Genomic DNA, 22,150 nt, shown 5'->3' on the forward strand with positions numbered 1-22,150 from the left:
TCTCTCAGGATGTTTACAAGATCAATCAAATATACAAGAAGTTTCAAAGAAATGCTGAGAACTCAAGTTTAACATTTCCATAGTGCTGATTAGTCAAGCCATTATAAAATTTCTTGTTTATATTAGACATGAAACTGAGCACATATTTCCCAGACATCAATCTATAATTTTATCCTAGATTGTTCTGAATAATCCTGAGACTTCTCTAGCTCATTCCTCTACTTGTTGTATCCATATGGTTTGCTTTTGGAATCGCTAATTTCCACATTATTTGGGGAATTGAAACCTAGTTTTTAAATGTGCAAATATCCTCTGGTGATTCATAAAAACTTCAGAAAATTATAAGCAAAAAAGAAGATTACAAGACATTATGTTTAGGATATAAGTGATGTCAAATTAGAACATGATTATATTACTATTCTTTGAGAGAGAACAAATTAAAATTAGTAAAAAATAATGTGTAATTTTCATTGGTGTTAAGAGCAAACAATAAATTTGAAAATGAAAACTTTTCATATATTGAATTATATCTTGCAACACTGCTTACAGCTTTAAAGAAAATATCTTATATATTAGCTTGACTCTTATGTAGTTTTGTTTATATGAAAGGTATTTTCATATATACTTTCTCAAATGGGTAAGACAATTAAATAAAGCCAAGTCCCCAAGCTAGTTCCACAATCCAGCAGAAATTATGCAATATAGCCTGCATTTGTGTGAACTGAGTTTTATCTAGCTTGCAGAAAGAAATTCTGGATTGAAATTTAAAGCTTAAAGTAATGACAATGGCTGAGCTTCTATGAAGGTAGACCAATTAACGATGCTAGGGAATTTCTGCCTTCCCCTGCCTTTAATTTCCAGTTCTTTTTTTTTGGGGGGGGCACTGGGGGGAGCTACACCAACAGCCACTCTCGGCTCTTCTGAGAGTAATGAATAAGGTTCTGTGACAGGACATGATTGCCACCTAGTGGCTTCAGCCAGGACATCGGCATATTATTATTATTATTATTATTATTATTATTATTATTATTATTATTATTGTGTATACATATATTTATATATACGTATATATTTGTATACATGCATACATATGCATATATACATATATATGTGGTCAACGACAAGTTATCTAGCAAAAATAGGATCTCTGGAGTAGAAAAACACAATCTCCATCCCACATCATTTCTTTATCCCAACTTTGACCTACTTTTGCCTTTGTTAGACTAGTTCTTTAAGCCAGGTGCATCCAACTAAAGTAACCAAGAACACACACTAATGTCAATGTGCTCCATCATTAAGCTGTTTGAAATGCTGGAAGGTAAGAGCCAATAGTGCTCAAGTATCTTTTCTACTTGAATTGGATCAAGCACTTAAAATATGAATGAAAACCTGTTTGGACAACCCTTTTGCTTTCTTATAATTAAATATTTATTAGCCTCCCCCAGGTGTCTATCTAATAAATGTAAACAATCTTGATCTGAGATAATTTTTCCCAGAATAACACAATAATGATACAAAGTAGATAGGAGTCTTCTTACCACAACTCCTCTAGCAGCCCCTTTCAGAAACAAAGAATGAGAGATGGGAAAAGAATCTCAAAAATGTCCTCCACTCAGGGCCAGAAAAGGTAGTGAGCACCTGTAATCTGAGCTACTAGGAGTTGGAGATCAGGAGGAATACAGATTTAGGCTCTAGGCCTTTATCTTCACCAACAAGCCACACAGGGTAGTGGTACATGTCTATAGCTATAACTGTGCAGGAAATGTAGATAAGAATATCTTGGTCTGAAGCCAGCCTAGGCAAAAACAGAAGCCATTATCTGAAGAACTAAAGCAAAAGGGGCTGAGGGTGTGGCTCAAGTAGTAGGGCACTTGCCTGGAAGGCTCAAAGCCCTGAGTTCAAAGCCCACTATTGGAAAAATTCTTCTGAAGAATTATTTGTTGGTAACAATAAATAAAATCAGATGGTGCATTATTTTAAATACCAAGAAGGTAATCTCTATTCTAGTTAATAATTGTTGATACCTTACAAAACATTCCAGGCATGTGCTCAAAGGGCACAGAGATTTAAAGGAATGTGTGTGTGTGTGTGTGTGTGTGTGTGTGTGTGTGTGTGTGTGTGTGAGAGAGAGAGAGAGAGAGAGAGAGAGAGAGAGAGAGAGTTGAGGCAAATTGTGAGTGTATGTTATGTTTGCTTGTTTCCATTTAAGAAAATCTTCTGATTTCCTGACATGGGCACCTGATAGACAAAGAAGTCTATTGTCACAAAAGCCTGCTTGGGTCAGGATGTTATAGTAGAAGTTGTGTTGCCATAGCAACTAGTGGATGGGATGGGTTTTACCAGAAAAGAACAGGGCCCCACACATGGATGGCAGAATTGTGACTGTGGTTACTGGGTAGAAAGCAGCATTGAAGAAGATGAAAGTGCTGTAAAAAGAAATGGCTACATACACTCTATCAGACACTATTTTAAAATCAAAACCACCAAGCTAAAAATAAGTGAACTGAGTTAACAAAGTGACAACAGGCAAATGGTAAGTAATTATTTATCTAATTATTCCTTTAAAGAATAGATAATATCCTGGAGAAAAACATCAGTCAGTTTAACTTGAAAAAGAAAATAAAAGGAATAAATAAGTTTGGGTAAATAGATTTACTTCAGATGATCCCAGAGATAATATTATCTAATTTAGACAGAAAAAGTTGTTTTTTTTTTAAATGTCTTTTAAATTCCCCTCCATCCATAAATATTTCCCAGACAAGGTAAGAAAACTAGAGTTTTAAAAATCTATATCTAATGTCTTCCTGGATTGTCTGTATAATTAGTATTTGTTACATGCTGAATAACAAATTTCATAGTCAAATGTTTTAAAACATTCCTTTTTTAATATGAATCACCATGTCGTGATAAACATCCAAGTGGATGTTTATCCATGTGCTGAAGTTCACAGTGTGTCTCCTCTCAGAGCAGATGCTACTGAAAAGAGACCCACAGCACCACAAACCATGACAGTCCTTGAGTAAGTTGAATGAATATAGTTAACCTTCTGGAAGGAGTCACTCAAAATAATGTCCTGGGCCAGCTTCTCATAGTTCCTGTCTCTTGGGCAGCTGTCCGACATGCTGATGAAGATAGAGCAATTAAGTAATACTGAGACAGCTCACCACAGGCACAAAGCATTTCTACATCAACTGGTTACAGAAGCAGGTATCCTGCAGCTTACAGAAACTGAGCCGTGAGAAAAATCATGAAACATTTTCAAACTGCTACTAAAGTAAAGGGCCTGCTGCTCCAATTTAGGTCTTCTGACACCAAGATTCCGCATATTACAGCTAGAAGGTGTTTTCTCTTCCAGAAATACCTTCTGTTTCAGGGGGCTATCTATTTATTTACTTATTTTGGGGAACCCTAAGGCACTGTGGAAACTGTGGATGAATGCATGGAGAATGAATGAGGCCATTTGAAAACTTCTGGTTGTGGGATGGCTTTGGCAGAGTGTGTCTGACCTTCTGCAGTAATCCTGTCAAAAGACAGGAATGTGTGCCTCTGTATATTTTACCGATTCCTGGTATTCTGGATTTGTTACTGAAGCTTCTTATCTTACTGCTTCCTGATACCCTGATACCACACAGAATGTACCTTTTTGATCTGTTCCCTTAAACTAGCCCCAGAACAATGTGGCACTATAAAAGCAAGGGTAGAGGCGACATCTTGGGTTTAATCATGCCTGTCCATTAAAATTATTCCTTGTTCATGTTATTACTGTCCATTTAAATTAGTCCTTGTTCCATGTTATTAAAAGATTATGAGATGATAATGCATGGACATCTTTTCATCTGTCACCCCAGTGTATGCTCCTTGGAACTGGAATTTATTAATTTTAAATTTATTTTTTATAAATTTTAATTTGTTGTGTAAAGGGGCTTCATTTCAACATATCAATTATGAATATGATATCTCTTGATCATTATCACCCTTTCTATCTCCCCCGACATTTATTCCAGCTTCCCACCCCCATTTCCTCAAATTACCTGGTTCCATTACTTGGCTGTACATGTACTATTATGACTATGGTCACCCACCATTCCTGTCTCCATTGGTCCTTCTTTCTTCATAAAAGGACATTTTAATGAAGAATCTAAAAGTTTTTTTTTATAATGAAAGAGCTAACTGTCCAATGTTAGTCATTTTAGATATGCCTACCATGTTCTGTCCTGAACGCTATGGATATCCTGTCATATTAGTTCTTCCATGACTGACTCTATTCTGAGAGAAAAGACAGGCTGCTAGAAGTTTTGGTGACTGACTCAATTGGACACTAATCCTGTAACAACTAAATCAATGTTTTGCTGCTGTCACTGATGAGAACATGGGTGTTAAATGGCCCAGATTTGTACTGGCCATGTCTGTTTTCATAGCCAATCAAAACAATTGAATCAGCTTATTATTATCTATATTATTAATTATATTCCCAGAGGGGTTGGTTAAAGAAATAACTCCCTGACAAGTCCAGCAGTTATACTGAACAACTCTTCATGAATATGTTTTTGTTAAGCATATTCTTAAAAAGTCATTTCTGGAGGGAATTCAGGATTCTTGGCTTCAAGATCTCTTCCCTTTCAGCCAGTGGTGCATCCTGGGGTTGCGCTCTTAATCTGACTTTCCATATGTGGGCCCAGTCATTTCTGAATCTTTTACGTTTAAACATATCCAACTTACATGCTGCCGATATTTTACCAGTAATTAATCAAATAGCTCATATTATTTTAATTACTCTGCATTTGCATGCTATATCTCTAGTACCTAAGTGTTGTGTGGGTATGTCTCAGAATGTAGACAGCCTATTAACTTTCTAAAGACGTCATGAACAACAGCATGTGGAGAATAAAGAATGCACCAAAGCAAAGTGGCTTTTTATTGTATACACATTGTCCCAGAAGACCTAAGTGGAAAATTCCTATCATTTATTCATGAACTGATTTTTCACTAGTGAAAGGATATTAATGTTTCTTCTTATCAGGGTTCTCAGGAGCACACCAGTCAGCATCAAGATATTTGTTATCTGATCATTTGTGGCGGAGTTAAAAGGATAAGAAAGAGGTGAGATGGAAGGAAAAAGAGGAAAGATTAGGATAAAAATCTTAAGAAAAATGTTTATCTGGTTCCTATTTAATGAGGCTGGACAATTTCTACAATGAAGAAACAAATAGTATACTTATACTTCCCAACATCTCTACGTTCAAAATTAAACCTCTGAAGATAAATTTTGCTATCACTATTTATCTGAATATGTCTGATAATTTCAACTTTCATATACTCAACTATAATTTAAAACCAAAACAAAGCTCAGAGCTTATTCACATTTTTCATCTTATATAGAAATCTCCCAAGCTTGGTGGCAAAGGTTCTGAATGAGTGGAAACTTCATGAAGGTACCAGAGACAATGCCTTTTGTAAAACTTGTTGTTAATGCAACCCTTTGTATGAGGAGTAGGTTCAATAAACATTAGTGAATGATAATCTTAGAAGTATTTAGTAACTCAGGTTTCTGGACACAGATAAATATCAGTGATAGAACTGATAGGTGACAACCTGAAATACAGAAGCTAACCATAAAGAGAAAGCAAGAAACATCATAAAACCAGAGATGCTACTGATTTAAAAATGAACAATCCTATACAGCTTACTAGCTCAGAAGAATTGTACCACAGATTCAATGATGGATAACATTAATGGCACTGATTCAAAGCCACTAAGAAAATACTAAATTTTGCTTCATATACCTCATTAATAAGTGAAAGAAGTAACTGTACAATATACATTACAAATATTTCCATTGAACAAGACTGAAACATTGACTTAGAACACCTAATCCTTTTCAAAATGGGATTTTGATTACATCACACCCTTAATCTCTCCCACCCCTCAAAATCCTTTATTCTATTCTAGGACTTCTAATTGCATGGTATCTCTTGTAGATGTAGAAAGCATGTGTTTCCTTTGTCTTTGTGCTCTACTATGTCTACAAGCACAGGACTTTAATATATTCCACATATCTGATCTTCCTGTTTCTGTGACAAAACAGTACAGGATTGGATCAGCAACACAGTTTAAACTAGTTAATGCTACAGTGATTCTGTACATTGTAAAAGTCTGCTTTCCAGACTTGTGGTCATCAAAATTCACTTCCCGTTCCAAAATGCAGCGAATCAGCACCATCACATGAAAGGGAGTAAAGCACAGGACAAAGGTCAGTGTGATGCTAATAAGCAGTTTTATGATTCTTACTTTTTCACTGTTTTCTGTGGCTTGATTGTGCCGCACAGCTTGGTAGACTTTCTGGTTGCAAACCATGATGGTAGCCAAAGGTATTACATACCCCGTGCATGTCCTGAACAGGTTGAGGTTGATCTGCCACTTCTCCAGTGGATATTTGTCATAACATAAAGTGAAGTTAGACTTCTCGGCATCGCAATATTCAACAGTTGTCTCATCTTTCCATAAAATGACTGCATTAAAGATGGACTCTAATATCCAGACAGACAGGCTGACCATGAAGGCAAACCTTCTCGTCCGTAGAAAAGTAAACTTCAGAGGGTAGACGACTGCTAAGTAACGATCGATGGCGATGCAGGTGAGAAAAGCTGTGCTGCTGTAAAAATTCAAGTACATCAAAAAGGCACTGCCTTTGCACAGGGCAGGGGAGAAAGTCCAGTTGTCTTTATTCCAAGTATAATCAATCCACAGAGGCAGAGTTAATGCATAGAGCAAATCTGACAGTGATAAACTGAAGAGGTAAATTCCTAGTTCATTTGCCTTCTTTGCCTGCAGGAAAGACACACCAAGAGACCCAATATTGGCAGGAATGCCAACTATAATCACAAATGTGTAAACAATTGGGAACAAGTAGTGATCTAGTTCATGTTGTTCTTCAACACACGTGCTGTTCATGGCTTCTTTTTGTGGTGGCAATTTACATTGGTTCTTAGAAGGTACCCAGGAAAGCAAGGCTTACCTTGTTATCATTTGATAACCTCAATTTCTGATTTACTGAGATTTCTTTTTATTATTATTCAATTTTCTTTTGGTTTCTAATGTTCTAGTCAATTCATCAACACTTTTAAAGGGTGGGCAAAGGGAAGTTTTCTCCAAATCAGTCTTGTGGATGTGACAATCCAGGCTCCGGGCAGTTGGCTAAAGTGAATTCAATGAGCAGGATTCTGCATGTTCGTTGTCACTGAATGCTGACAAATCGCCAGGGTCAGCTGGGGTACCCCTTAGCTTCCATAGAGAATTGGGCCAATTTCTCTTCTTCAGTCTCACAGGAGATTGGGAAATTCATGTAAATATGGATAGGTAAGACTTTATCTTCAGAGTTTGACACAACATTTTCAGGTGTCTTTATTTCTGTAATGAGAGATGAGCTAGAATAGGTTAGATGTTTTCAAGACACAGAATCTCATAACAATTAAGATTTTGGAGCAGTGTTTTATTAAATATGTTGAAAATGTTTTAAGTTACAATAAAGGTATGTAAAGTGGAGAAAATTACTTAGTTGACTTCAGTAAATAAAAATCAAGGTGAGATATTTCACCTAACTCAAAGAAGAATTTCCCCCTGGATGTTGGATTAGAGAGGATATTTCTCACCAGGCAAAGCTATTCTAGCAGTTAAGGTAGAAAATTCAAGTGGGGCCTCCTCATGATGTGGGTGGTTTATTGAGTAGGGATCTTCAAGGAAAAAATTGGTAAGAGCATGAGGAAGGGCATCAGAACTGCTCCCTTTAAGTTCTGTTGAACTCCAAGCACAGAAGACCTGCCTGCACAGAACATGAGAACTATGTCCAGAATCTAGCTCATTCTTAAAACAAAATAGAGAACTAGAAGGTCTCTAATGTTATTGCACCTAGAGATATGAATAAGGTGTGAGAGCCTTTTAAAGTGAAAGACCACGTTCTAAAGAAGAAAAGAAGTGTGATGGAAAAAGGAAGTGTTAGATGAAGGGGATAAGCAGAAAAGCTGTGCTCATTCAGGAGGCACTTGGCTGGCCCACAGGAAAGGGAACTTCTGGATCACAGAACTGAGGCACAAAGTTGGATCTATACAGGTAGGAAGGGGTCATTTGCTATCACATACACACTGGGATTCAGGATCTTCTGTCTCCTAGGAAGAAGCAAATCGGAAGATAACATAAAAATCTTGACAGATGTTAGCAGACAGCAGAGAAAAGTTAGCCAGTTCCTTACATAGTTCTGCCCACTTCAAGGAAACGAATGTGCTCAACTTCATTAGTCATCAAGGAAATGCACAACCACAATGAAATACCATCACACACCCTAGAAGACCTAAAATGGAGGAAAGGCAAAAAATACCAAATGTTGGTAAGAATGCAGACTACTGGGGCTCAGAGATACTGTTGATTGGGAAAGTATTTATGCTTATGCATATCATATGATATAACAATTTTACTTCTAGGTATATGCTTTCTAAAAATATTTACATATGTTTGTTAAACAACACATACAAGAATCAGAATGTCCACGGTAGCAGTATTTGCAGTATCCACTATCTCTAATGCCCCTTAGCAGTAGAAAAGATAAGTAAATTGTGGTATATGAATGTAAGTGAACTCTAGACATCAATGAAAATGAACACATTATCGCCACATGCACTGACCTATTTAGAAGCTCATAGATGTAAAGCTGAGTGAAAGAAATCATATGAAGCTAATCTGAGTATGCTCTGCTTGCTGAAATTTATCAAGTTGTATGTTTAGCACGAATATACTCCATTTGTATATGATGACCAAAATATACAAAGAGTATATACATTCATCTGCATAAATATTACAACTATAAAGTAAAAAACTGGAGTTAAAAGATTGTATGGGTTAGGATGCAAAGCATCTTGGCAAAGAAACAGAATCTATTTGATATTCAGATAGAGTACATATGCCTTGCCTAGAAGTATGACTTTACTTCTCCCCTCATATAAAAGTCAACTCAGAAAACCCAAATAAGCAAATGATTTAATTATTAAATCATCATATAATTAAATCTATTAGTTAAATTTAATCATTAAATTATTTATTTATTTAATGATTACAGAGATACATTTACCAAAGATATAAGTTTATTGCCTAAAGCAATATGCACCTGGAAGAAAGAAATACAAATTTTCCCTTCAGGAAGCATTCCTCAGCTTAGGTTGCAAAGGATCCCAAGAAGTATGACCTTCTTAAAAGAGAGAGAGAGAGAGGAGGGAGGGAGGGAGGGAGAGAGAGAGGGAGAAAGAGAGAGAGAGAGAGAGAGAGAGAGAGAGAGAGAGAGAGAGAGAGAGAGAGAGAGAGAGAGAGAGAGAGAGAGAGAGGGAGAGATAATACAACATGGGAGCTTGAGAAGAAATAAGAAATTTTAAAAAACTAGATCCAGATAGATTTTGAGATTAAATATAGTAGATATGGAACATAAAAGAAGTGTGCTTAGTATGTTTAAAGAAAAAGAATAGGGAATGTGAGCAGAAGAGGAAGGAGCAAGAGAATATAAAAAAGTGATCATGCATATTTAAAAAATATTAACATATACTTTCTAGAAGTAAAAAAAATGCAATAAATGCTTTGGAAATAAACAGATTAGTTCCAACTGACGAGAGACTTGGTGTGCTACAAAATAGAATTAAAGAAATAACCAAATATCAATGTTAACTATATGGGAAAGCCAAGCTCAAATTTCATATCAAAAGTGCACTTAGCTGGGTGCACTTGACTCATGATCATAATTCTAAAAGCTCAGAGAAGTCCACTAGAGTCCATCTCCAAACTAAGCAGCAAGAAAAGCATGGGTGGAGGCTGTGTCTGCCTCAGAGGGATTCATAAATCCTTACATTTATGAAGCCCATCAGTCCTAGATGGGGTTAACAGCAAATTAAAATAGACATGTTTACAACCAAACAGAAACTAAGCAAAAAAGACTTGGAAATGATGGATTGCCTACAAAAGATAAATCTTAAAGTGATAAAAGTCTATCAACAGCAGAAGGCAGAAGATTACTATTTCCAAGTTGCTAAGAAAATATGTCATCCTAGGATTATTCCCAAATAGAACTAAATTGTAAGGACCAGAGGAAAAAAAAAACTAGACATTTTCATACAAATCACTACTGAGAAAATTCTTGATTTAACACAAAGGGTCAAAGTTAGATCTAATTTATAAATATAGATGCAAACATATGCAGTTTATATGCATATATAATACAAACATTAACTGAAGTATGGTAAATGCAGGGGAGTATTCCAATGGCCTAACTCCTTTAAACAAGTTGTTATTACAATGTAACAAAATGCATAACAGGAAGCTGTAATTTGAGGTTCAGAAGTGAAGTCAAGGAGAGTGGGTAGATGAATGAAGAGAGAAAGGGGTGGAGAATTCAGTCACAATATTCAATGTATCTATATCTATATATCTATATCTATATACATATAGATAATGGAACTAGGAAAATTGAGGGGATGGATGGGGTTGGGAGAGATAGAGGAGAATAATAAAAAGATATTTTACTCATCAGCTGATTTGTTGAATTGAAATCCTTTGTACAACTACGTAAAGACAATTTCAAAAATAAATAAAAAGCAACATCTCATCTGAAGGCTGTAACAAAACAGGTAAAGAATGCTATGGCAAAGTGTGAGATACACAAAGAAAGCTTCTGAGGATGGATGGACTCCTCTCATAAATGCTCAACATCACCTCTACAACAAGGCTTATGCAGCTAGCGACAACACCGAACAGCGACAATGAACTGAGAGAATGAACAAGCAGGTGCCACTTCCTCCTTTGCCCGTGTTTAGCACTACGTGTGCTTTTTAAAATCTCTAACAAAGTAAGAGAGAAAAATGATTTTAGGAAGGATGTTTAAAGTTCTCAGTGGAATGAATTTCTTTAGCTGCTGAGATCATCTCCTGCCTTGCCCAAAACAACCACGGACTGAATGGTTTGGTGAAGCAGGGTCCTGGCTGTTGCATCACAGGGTCAGTAGAAGCTTGCAATTATGAGCCTGGATTCTGTCAACAATGATAAAGGCTCTCAATAGCTACTGAGGGATCTATGACCCCGTATGTTTCTTCTCTTCAGTTCCAGTTTCCACATGTGTAGGTTAGCACCCACGTCATAGGGTTGATGTGGAGGTTAAAGAAGACGACCCACACAGCAAAGAATCCAGCACAGGGAAAACTTTTACCATAGAGTAGCAGTTCCTGTTGAGTCAATGACAGTCAGTAATGTGTTGTTCTGTGGCTGTCTGTTACATTTCCTGGAAGGAGATTATCTTTGACCATTTGGGCAGAGCACTCAGTGTGATTTCTGTAGTAACACACTGATACTACTGGTTATATATAATACTCCATAATTTAATGGACATGGATCTTAAAATTCAGAGGAACAGGTAACAACTCCTATTATACATGCTATCTTTTCAAATATCACTTTGGTGACTTTAATCAAATTTTAATAAAAAATGTATTTAAAACCAGCACTAAGAAATTTGGATCCTTTCTATGCTTCTTGTAATTTTTATTAACCAAATGTCCTCCATCAAAGATATTCTATAGTATCTTAAAGCATCTCTAATCTTAGCCAGCTCTAAAAAATAATACAAATCACTGATGACACACAAAAACGGCCTTCCTATACTGTTCTAAAAAAGAAAAATGCTAACTTTCATTTACCAGTTTATTAGCTGCTTATCAAGCCTCTCTGTTTCAGACACTGTGATAGTGACTTAGAAACTTATGATCACAATCAGTACTTATTGATATTGGAAACATCGTTTCCAATTTTACATTTCTTGATGGGTATAAAAAGTATTTTTGTAGATTACTGTACCGAAGAGCAAAACAGTGCTAGAGAGCTTTGTAGCCAGGAGATGGTTGATTTCTTCCTAAATCACGCAGCTTGCCAATTATACCATTTCCTGAGAAGGATGTGGAGGACAAGCATCCTCCTTTTGTATATCCATAGTTTTACCTAACTTGCTCTAAATTTAAATTTTGACATCCTTTTACCACTGACAAAGTGGAGGAAACCATGTGTCTTCCTCATTTCTTTTCCTTTCTCATCAGGCGCGGTATTTCAACACACAGCCTAAACCAGCGAAGATGCCATGATCATTCTCTTCAATTCTAGTTTCCACATGGGTATGTTAGCAACCATAAGCATGGCAAAGAAGCCTCTCCACTTTTAAACCTTATTGAATGTTTCTAATCTTCTACTTACCTGTTTCTTGGAGTGATGGTTTTGTTGAGCGGGGAGCCTGATAAATCGGCTTGCATCAAGAAAAGGAACCAGCATTGTGAAGGGGGCAGGAAATTGCACTCACACTTCGTCACGAACCAATGAAGAAGCTGAGCCTTCGTGAGAAGCCTCCCATTGACCAAGTTTGAAGGAAAGGGAGTCTCTTAAATTATTTGTAACCCTTTTAATTGGTCATTTACTGCAGTACTTTTTATGTCCTTTTTCTCTTTACATCTTTATTACAAATACATTAGACATGTTTTTCTTAACAGAATCTAGACTCAATCATTGTGTATCATATCATCAGGACATTATAGAGGGAAATGGATAGGACTTGGCTATTACTCAAAGAGGAAACTATCAAGTAAAGGAGGGCTATTCAATTATGAGCAGGATGCAATGGAAATGCAGATAAGGACTCTAAAAAATGTAATGTACAAGTAGAGTAAGATGAGTTTGCTTGGATATGTGAGATAGGGCAGGATATTGTAGATGAAGTCAAGGTGATCAGTTTCCTGGGAACAAGACATAAGAGGAAGAACGGGGGTTGGGTGATTTATAGTGGATATTGTGTGGTTTAATAGCAGTATGAGAATGGAGTTTGAAGGAGGTTAAGGTGACCAACTTTGTAGTCCTATGGTTTTTCCTTTTGAGGGATTATTTGGCTCAGCTATATAATATTGGAGAACCATTTTCTCTTTTATTTTGCCCTAAAGCCCGTTGAACAAGTTGGCTTAGGCAAATAATTGTATGAACCTTGAAATTTCACTTGAGAATAACATAGGTATTTAAAAAAAAACCCTGCAGTGATTTGACAAGTTAAAATTTATTGCTAGGTCTATAAGTGGTTTAATACAAAGTGAAATGAGCTCCTAGAACTTCATACTTTTGAAATGTAAAAAGGTAGACATTAGTCTTCAAATGTGTCATCACAAATTTTTATTTAAATTGAGAGGAGACTATTACTTTACAAGGCAGGAATTGACTTGGGATGGATTGTTTTTTTTTTTTTGTGGGGTCCGGTCGTGGGTCTGAACTCTGGGCCTGGGCGCTGTCCCACAGCTCTTCAGCTCAAGGCTAGCATTCTACCACTTGAGCCACAGCGCCACTTCCGGCTTTTTTTCCCCTTGCATATGTGATGGTGAGGAATCAAACCCAGGGCCTGATGCATGCAAGGCAAGTGCTCTACCACTGAGCCACCTTCCCAGCCCATTGGGATGGAAATTTTAAGCTTAATTTTAGACTTAATTGGCTGTGTGTTTGTAAAGAGAGTAAGGCTGTGTGTTTGTAAAGAGAGTAAAGGTTGATACTGGTGGTTTGGCTTTACCCAGGAATAGGAAAGGAGAACTTGTGATATAACCAAGATCTTTCCATTTTGGAGTTAGTCAGGCTATGAAGAATATCAACGTTTCTGAACTTTAAAAATTTTTTTTATTTTATTGTAAAGACACTGTACATTAGTAAGGTAATGAGTACATTTCTTGTTGGGCTTTGCTACCCACTCCTGAAACTCTTTTTTGTAGGTCTTTCTTGACAAGAATAAAATGTAACACATTTAACCAGGTGCTGGTGGCTTGTGCCTGTAAACTTAGCTACTAAAGAGGTTGAGATCTGAGGACTGTAGTTCAAAACCAGCCCAGCCAGAAGCATAGTATGGCTCAAGTGGTAGAGTGCCACTTGAGCAAAAAGGACAAGTGAGAGTCTTGGGTTCAATGGCAGAAAGGAAGTGTAAAGCGCCCAAGAGTTTGCAAAGTATACAGTGACTTAAAATTCAAAATAGGGTATTATTGAAATGATGAAGAATTAATACACAATATGCAAGTTTAGTAACAAAACTTCTAAACATTTACAAACATGAAAGTAATGGCTTTTAGTTTACTCATGACTACAATCCAAACTTTTCATTTTTTACTTGTTTTTTTTTTCACATCTGCTTCCCTGTAGTTTCTATTTATGGGTATTTTATGACTCACACAGCATCGTGTTTTATCTAAATAGACTCTACTTCTGCTTTTAGGGAAAAAAGTATTTTTATACTAATAGGAAATACCTATGTATTTTGCTGTCCAAAAAAAAAAGGATGTAGTTAAAGAACACAAGAAATACAACTAAACTTTAACTTCCCTTTATTAAACAGGAGAAAAATTATGACTAACCTACTATAAAAATGTGATAATTTCACACCATAAGAAATCTAGCAGCTGGTTTCAAATTGGCTTCTTGGGTAGCCCAGAAAAAATTCGTAGTGCTACATCTTTTTTTAAATTTTTAATTATAACATTGATGAATAGAGCCCAGAGGCCCAGTGACATCTGATCAGGTTAAAGGTAAGACCAGACTAATTTTCAGCTGTTCAGATCATGGGCATTATGGAGTCTATCTTCTTGTCCATTCAGTTTTCTGGTAGGCATCAGACTTTGGTCATCAGCAGGGCACTGGGCTGCACACAGGAACAGAGAAAAAGAGTGTGGATCTGCCTGGTTCCAACTTCTCCCCAGGGCAGACAGTGCTGGGGTCCCGTTCTGCTGATGAACGGTCCTTTGTGTGGTCACATCCTCTGTCTGGCGCAATTTCACTTGTGAAAGCATCTAAATAGGAGAGATTTTGAAATACTACATTCTTCTCAGCCTCATTTCTTTGTACCCAGCCCTCACATTCAATGAATCATTTTGTATTAAGAGAGGACATTCTTGACCAGAAGTTAGGAAAAGGGAAAAGAGCATTATGTGAGTTTAGAGTTGCAAAAATTGGAAGCAACCGAGTGGAATAGAAAAGTCTGAGGCAAGTTGGGTGCCAGTGACTCATGCCTGTAATCCTAGCTACGCAGGAGGCTGAGATCTGAGGATCACGGTTCAAAGTCACCAGGCAGGAATGGCCGTGAAACTCTTATCTCTAATAAACCACCAGAAAACGGGAAGTGGCACTGTATCTCAAGTGGTAGAGTGCTAGCCTTGAGCTGACGAGCTGAGGGACAGTGCCCAGGCCCAGAGTTCAAGCCCCATGACCCACCAAAAAACAAACAAACAAAGAATAAAGAAAGAAAATCCTCAACAAAATGCAGTAAATAAAATTCAAGAAGAAATAAAATTCAAGAAGAAATTAAAAGGATCATTTACTGTGATCATGTGAGATTTATTCTGGAAATACAAATGTAGTTTGATAGACAGAAATCTATGAATGTAATCTGCCACATTCTATTGCCCCAAGAGATGTAGGAACTTATATGATAGATTCACATTCTTTTGTGATAAAACTTTCAATTAATTAGGTGTAGAATGAATGTTCTTTAATATGACAAAGGCCATATATAATAAGCCTACCGCAGCAGCACTGTAAGTGGTAAAAATTTGAAAATTTCTCAATAAAATAAAAATGCCTACTATTGTCAGTTCTATTCAACATAGTAGTGCAGTGCTGACCAGAGCAACGAGGCAAGAGAAAAACACATAAAAGGCATCCAACTGGAATTGATGACTTAAATTGTCCCTTTTGGCAGATAACATGGCCATCCATATAAGAAACTCTAAAAAATTCTCCACAAACCTGTTAGAACCAGTAAATAAGTTTAGTAAAGTAATAGAACATAAAAACAACAACAAAAAACCATAGAGCATCTATGTACTAACAATAAACTATCTGCAAAAAGGTTAAGTGAATAATTCCATTTACAATAGCAGCAAATACATTCTAAATAAACTAAATGTAGGAATAAAGTAAAAACAAATGATAAAAGAACTGAACATGGAAAATGATGAAACATTAATGACACTATTGAAGGCATAAATAAATGAAAAATATCCTATTGGTGGGTTGAAATATTATTTCTTTGTGAAAATGTCCAAATCACCCCAAACTATCTACAGATGTAATGCCACTCAAAATCCTGATAACATTTTTTTCACAGACATTTAAAAAAAAATCCTAAAATGTGTATGGGACCACAAAAGACTCTAAACAGCAAAGGCAATCTTGAGCAAAGAGAACAAAGCCTGAAGAATCACACTATCTTACTTCAAAATCGACTGTAAATTTGTAATAATCAAAATGACTTGAAACTAACTTTATAGAAACACACAGAGACCAGTATAGCAGATTGGAGTGCCCAGAAATAAGTTGCTGCATTTCCTATCAGTTGATTTTTGACAAATGTACCATGGGCATACAATGACAAGGACAATGTCTTGAATCTAGGTATTTACATGCATAAAAATTAAACCTTTTTCTCATACCTTATAAAGATAAATCTAAAATGAAGTGAAACTTAAATGAAATACTTGAATTTATATAACTACTAGAAGACTTGGAGGAAAAATTTGCTGACAACAGAACGGACAATATGTTTTTGACCATGATCTTAAAGATGCACAGACAGGAGAAATGAAACAAGGCAGATGGGATCAGCTTAACTAAAAAGCTAAAAAGCATATGTGTGGCTGGGTGCCGGTGGTTCATGCCTATAATCCTAGCTACTCAAGAGGATGAGATATGAGGATTGCAGTTCAAAGCCAGCCTGGGCAGGAAAGTCTGTGAAATTCTTATCTTGAATAAAGCCCTAGAAAACTGGAAGTGGCACTGTGGCTCAAGGGGTAGAGCGCTAGCCTTGAGCTCAAGGACAGCACCCAGGCCCAGAGTTCAAGCGCCATGACTGACCAAAAAAAAAAGCATATGCTTATCCAAGGAAGTTATCAACAGAATAAAGAGACAACTTATAGAATGAGAGAAAATAACCATATATCTAAGAGACTAACATCTATCTATACACACACACACACACACACACACACACATATATATATATATACACACATCTATACATACATATACATATTTCAACATCACATGTCACCAGGGACATGCAAATTAGAATTGCAATTTTTTGAGGTATGATTTCATGTCTGATGGAATGGCTATTATCAAAGAGAAGGAAGATATAAATTGATACAGCCATAAGAAAAACTACAAAGAATTCTCAAAACAAATTGACAATGGAACTGCCATATGATACAGCAGCACTTCTACTGGGAATGTATCCAAATGAAGTGGAATCAGCTTTGTGAGAAAAGCTCTTTTCTGCCAAAGTAGTGTGCTTCTTTTTGTTAATCTTGAGAAAACTGTTTTTCTGACAGGCTCCGCTTTGGCTAGGTGGATTGGCTCTTCTTAATTACATTTTAGTTACATCCTTTTCCTGAGTACTTTAATTAAGACATCTTGTTAGAAGCTCCTAGAATTTTAATTGCATCCTATTAATTAAGACACATCTTTTATTTTGCAGATTGTGAACCCGAGCTCAGCCAATAAGAGCAGAGGGGCAGGGTCTGTTGGGTTAGGGATAAAAACGTTCCCTCCCTGTTCTGTGTGTTGGCTTGACAGATTTTTAGTTGATAGTGCACCCTTCTGCAGAGGTAAATTTTACTCTGTCAAGCTCATTTCCAGCTGTCCTTATTCCTGTGTGACACTCCAACATCCCATGCTATTTCTAACAATTTGTTAAAGAGATATTTGCACCACCACGCTCATTGCTGCAATATCCAGAGCTATTAGTATATCATTGGATGAATAAATAAATAGAACGTGGTATATATATATAAAATGAATGCTATTTGGATTTAAGAAATCAGGGGGGCTGGAAAGGTAGTCCAGTGGTAGAGCACTTGCCTTGCATGCCTGAGGCCCTGGGTTCAATTCCCCAGCACCACATAAGCAAAAAGAAAAAAAGCCGGAAGTGGCACTGTGGCTCAAGTGGTAGAGCACTAGCCTTGAGCTGACGAGGCAAGGGACAATGCCCAGGCCCAGAGTTCAGGCCCCATGTCCGGACCCCCCCCCAAAAAAAAAAAAAGAAATCAGGGAACTTTTCCCTCTGTGATAACATAGACAGATCTGGTGGACATCAAAAACAAGGCACAGAAAGACAAATGCTGCAGTTATATGAAGAATCTAAAATAGTTGAACACACAAAAGTAGAAATTAAGATTTGTGGTTATCAGCAATTGGGTGTAAAGATGTTTTGGGGAGATAAGATCAAAAGATACAAACGTTGTTACATGGGAGAATTAAGTTCAAGAGAACTATTGTATAGCAGGGTGATGGCTAAAAGTTATTGTATTCTTGAAAATCACTGAGAGTAGACTTTTAAGTGTTCTTACTACAAAAATAGTGGGAACAATTCCTATGTTAAGTATTCCAATTTAGCCATTCCATAATGTATATATGCTATTGGGTCATGCATGACCCAATATTTGTCAATTAAAGATTAACTTAAGAAAGAAGAAAATTGGACATACAAAGAGACATCAGTTATCTGCACAGAAGAAAGTTATCTGCACATCTATAAACTAAGGAGAGAGACTTCAGGAGACACCAAACTTACACTCTCTTCTTGGACTTCTAGCTTTCGTTGAGAAATGCCATTCAGTCTGTGGTATGTTGTCATACAGCTATAGCAAACTACAGAGACACTTATCTGTCACTGAAATCATGTGATCTTTGCATACTGAAAACAGTTAATCCAAATTCAGCTATTTCATATGCACAAAATACACTCAAGAAATATGAAGAGCACAAAATGAATGTTTATGTTGAATACAGTAAAATGACGTTTTAGATATTTGTGGTTAAATAAAATATACATAAAAGTTAACTACATGTTTCCTACTTTTATGTAGTTACTAGAAAATTTAAATTGGTTATGCATTTTGCATTATATTTCTGTTGTACAGGATTGTACTAGGTATTTAAAAAAAGATCTTCAGGGCTGAGATTGTAGCTCACTGGTAGATTGCTAGCTTAGCAAGTGTAGACTCTGGGTTCTGTCTCCAGCACCACTCACACCAGACCCACACACAAAATTGTCTTAAACTGTCAGTTTCTTTATGCCTAGGACCTTGGAAGCTAGGTGGACTCCTAAAATTCTTTTTAAAAATGGGTATGGAGAATCCAAAGGGGAATGAACATCTCACAAGTACAATAGAGGAGGATAGCAAACTTTTTTTGCAGTTACATCCTTCAAGTAAATCCATGCTGTAACAATTACTGATAGGTTTTAAAGTGGGGAGAATGCACACACAGAGGCTGAAAATTCTTTGCTATGATCTCATTAGCAAATGAGTGGTTAGAACTATGTAGGTGTGAATGTCTCAAGGTTCTTTGCTGTAGGCAACAGAAACTATCTGTGGTTACCCTGGACAGAAAATGAATGACTTGGTGAGCATTCAGGAGATGACACAGGACTGACGAAGCAGCATCAAGCATTGGAACCAGGATTATTGAATTGGTTAGAGTCAGGATCAAAAGACAGCTAGGTCACCCTGCTTGGGCCTTCAGACTGGGATGATACTGTTGACTCTGCTGTGCTGGGCTCTTGAGGTCGCCTCTGATGGGTTTTCTGTGTGGCTGCCTCCTCTCCATTCTGTTAGGGTTCCATCTCAGCTTCTAGTACATTGGTTACCTTTCCAAGTTGAAGATGCAGATTCAAGGAACTGGCTGATAGAGATAGTCACTGTCAAAACTTTTGCTGCTTGATAGTAAAAGAGGGAGGGTCTGGCTCCTTTATTCATGAAGGAGGCAGACTTGCTGAAGGGGAATCAGCTGCATTAGATCTGGGTTTGGGTGATTATAGACCAAAAACAAAAGAGCAAGCAAGCAAACAAACAAACAAAAACAACCCAAATCTCCAAAGCAAAACCAACAAAAAAAATTCTTATAAAACCCCGAAACATACACTAAAAAGTTTATACAGATTCATACTTTAAATAACAAAAAATATAGACTAACACAAAGAGAAGAATAATCCATTTTTTGTGTGTGTTCCTGATGGCCTTACATGTGGAAAGAGAAGTACGTTCAAAGCTTTATTTTATGTGTCCTGCCTTCTGCTCCTTTGCTAGGTGGGGGGGTCCCCGGAATGGGTGGCTGTCAATGTTGCCCTGGTACAGCCGGTCACTTACTGTGTGGGGTTGGGTACTCTGAGCGAGGAATGACTAAAACTTGACTGCCTATGATGCACTGCATCGGTCTCAACTCCAGAGGTGAAACGCCTCAGTCATAATTGCCTGGTAGGTGGTGGGGAGAAGTTCGCCTTGCTCTGCACGTGGTGGGTGCACCCCAAGACTGGAGTAGATCATGGTGGGGCCACGCATGGCTCTCGTCCTCAGGGGGACCTTGGCTATTTATCATGTTCCATGTTCCATCAGGTGAAGACCAACGGAGTGGCTTAGAAACCGAGTGAAGGCCACGTCAACCCAATCACTGGCAACCCAACTAAAGGAAAAACCAGATTCCACCCCCCGCTCCGCCCCTCCCCATACATCCTCGGGCTAAACGGGGCCCGTAGTCAAAATGGCGGCGTGGGCGTCAGCCACCTCCTGCCCTTTTCCATCATGGCGGCGGCCTGACCCGCCTCCCCAGGCGCTGGAGTCATGTGACCCACACAATGGCTGTGAGCCCACGGGAGGCTTCCCGGCAACGCCGAATCCAAGACATGACAGCCGCCGCGGGTTCGGCGGGCCGCGCCGCGGTGCCTCTGCTGCTGTGCGCGCTGCTGGCGCCCGGCGGCGCGTACGTGCTGGACGACTCCGACGGGCTGGGCCTGGAGTTCGATGGCATCGGCGCGATCAGCGGCGGCGGGGTGAGCGGCGGGACGCGCGAGCGCGCGGGGAGCGCCGGGGCTGCGGAGGAGCGGGCCGGGGGACGCGGCGCGAGGGAGGGCCGCCGAGCCCGCTCGCCCCGCCCCGTCCCGTCCCGTCGGCCCCCGCGGCGGGCCGGGGGGCTCCATCCCTCCCCTCTCTGCTCGCGGGCGCCTCGCGGCTTGCGGTGGGCGCGTTCCGCCGCGCCCCGCGGCATCGAGGGTTCTAGATAGCTCCAGAGGACGTTAGGACGGAACACACGAGCGTCCCGGGGCTGGGAGGTAGAGGATGGGGGGAATGCATGGGGGCCGGGACGCGGGGAAGGGGCGCGGCGTCTCCCCTCCGCGGGACAGGCTCCATCTGGGGTGCTGGTGGCTGGGTCCCGCGTGGCCGGAGGAAGGAGGCCGGGGTACCCCGAGCCCTCCCGTCCCCGGCCCCGCCGCCGGCGCCGCCCCGACGGCCGAGGTCGTGGGAACTGCCGGCTGCAGGTGTGGCCCCTCTGGGAAGGCCCCGCGGGCCCGCCAGTGCAGGTGTCCGCCTCCCACCTCCCGTGTGTACTCGGGGAGTCGGTCCTGTTCCCGAAGACTCCAGATGCTTCTTCGAGACTCAGAGACACGCTCAGATTTTCCCTCCCTGATTTTACATCCACAGAGACATAACCAGGTGGCAGTGCTTTGGTCTGGATCCTCTCATCCCATGCTACAAAGCCACAGCCCACACTACTAGCCAGCCTCTAGGTTATGGGATCTCCTTCGTTCATAATCCCTGGTGGGAGGCGGGGGGTTCTGTTCTAATAGTTAACTAGGGTAACTGGGCAGTTAGCTGGCCTGTGTTCCTGGTCTTGGTTATGGCACTTGGGATTAAATATGGCTTATTTGAAAAGGAAATTGGAAGGTTATTGTAGCTTTGGATGTAAATATTTCCTTAATTTTACCCAGTGTGGCCTCTGGAACTTTTTTTTAAATAGCTTTAATTCATAGTTATGAGCAGTGAACTAATAATCATTGGTTCCTCAGTATTAACATTCATCTATATGTAAATGTGTATTAATAAATGTGAATATATGCTATCTCTGAAATAGTTAACTCTTTCATATAACTGAAACTGGGACCCCAGGCCCACACTCCAGGAGTTTCACATGTCAGGGTCTCCACTTGCCATATACCTCAAATAAAGAGAGAGGGTGAAGGGTCAAGAGGTTTATTACATGACAAGAAGTTCATGGAAGGATAGTATGTCATTAA

The 22,150-nt window shown here is 38.8% G+C and overlaps 2 protein-coding genes across 4 annotated transcripts in view; one reads left to right on the forward strand and one right to left on the reverse strand.

Annotated features, from left to right (window-relative positions):
* Nucleotides 1-4,880: 4,880 nt before the first annotated feature.
* On the reverse strand, nt 4,881-12,334 carry Gpr65 (G protein-coupled receptor 65). Of its 2 annotated transcripts, none has more exons than XM_070028412.1 (2): nt 12,268-12,334; nt 4,881-7,407 (listed from the first exon to the last, which is right to left on the reverse strand). In XM_070028412.1, exon 2 carries the CDS (start codon nt 6,949-6,951, stop codon nt 5,941-5,943), a length of 1,011 nt encoding a protein of 336 aa, XP_069884513.1. In that variant the 5' UTR covers nt 6,952-7,407; nt 12,268-12,334; the 3' UTR covers nt 4,881-5,940. The 2 variants fall into 2 exon arrangements, with proteins under 2 accessions (XP_069884513.1, XP_069884514.1); XM_070028413.1 differs by lacking the exon at nt 12,268-12,334 and adding an exon at nt 8,246-8,339.
* An 8,379-nt stretch (nt 12,335-20,713) lies between these two features.
* Galc (galactosylceramidase) overlaps nt 20,714-22,150 on the forward strand; it is a 39,573-nt gene continuing 38,136 nt past the window's right edge. The window contains exon 1 of one of the 2 annotated variants that reach the window (XM_070028414.1): nt 20,714-20,908. In XM_070028414.1, coding sequence (XP_069884515.1) covers nt 20,714-20,908 — 195 coding nt within the window. Of the gene's footprint in view, nt 20,909-21,381; nt 21,570-22,150 lie in introns of those variants that run through there. The other variant, XM_070028415.1, reaches the window with a different exon arrangement.

The sequence above is a fragment of the Dipodomys merriami genome, unplaced genomic scaffold (genome assembly GCF_024711535.1).
Source record: "Dipodomys merriami isolate MVZ:Mamm:240054 unplaced genomic scaffold, mDipMer1.0.p SCAF_1, whole genome shotgun sequence".
In the NCBI taxonomy this organism is placed as follows: domain Eukaryota; kingdom Metazoa; phylum Chordata; class Mammalia; order Rodentia; family Heteromyidae; genus Dipodomys; species Dipodomys merriami.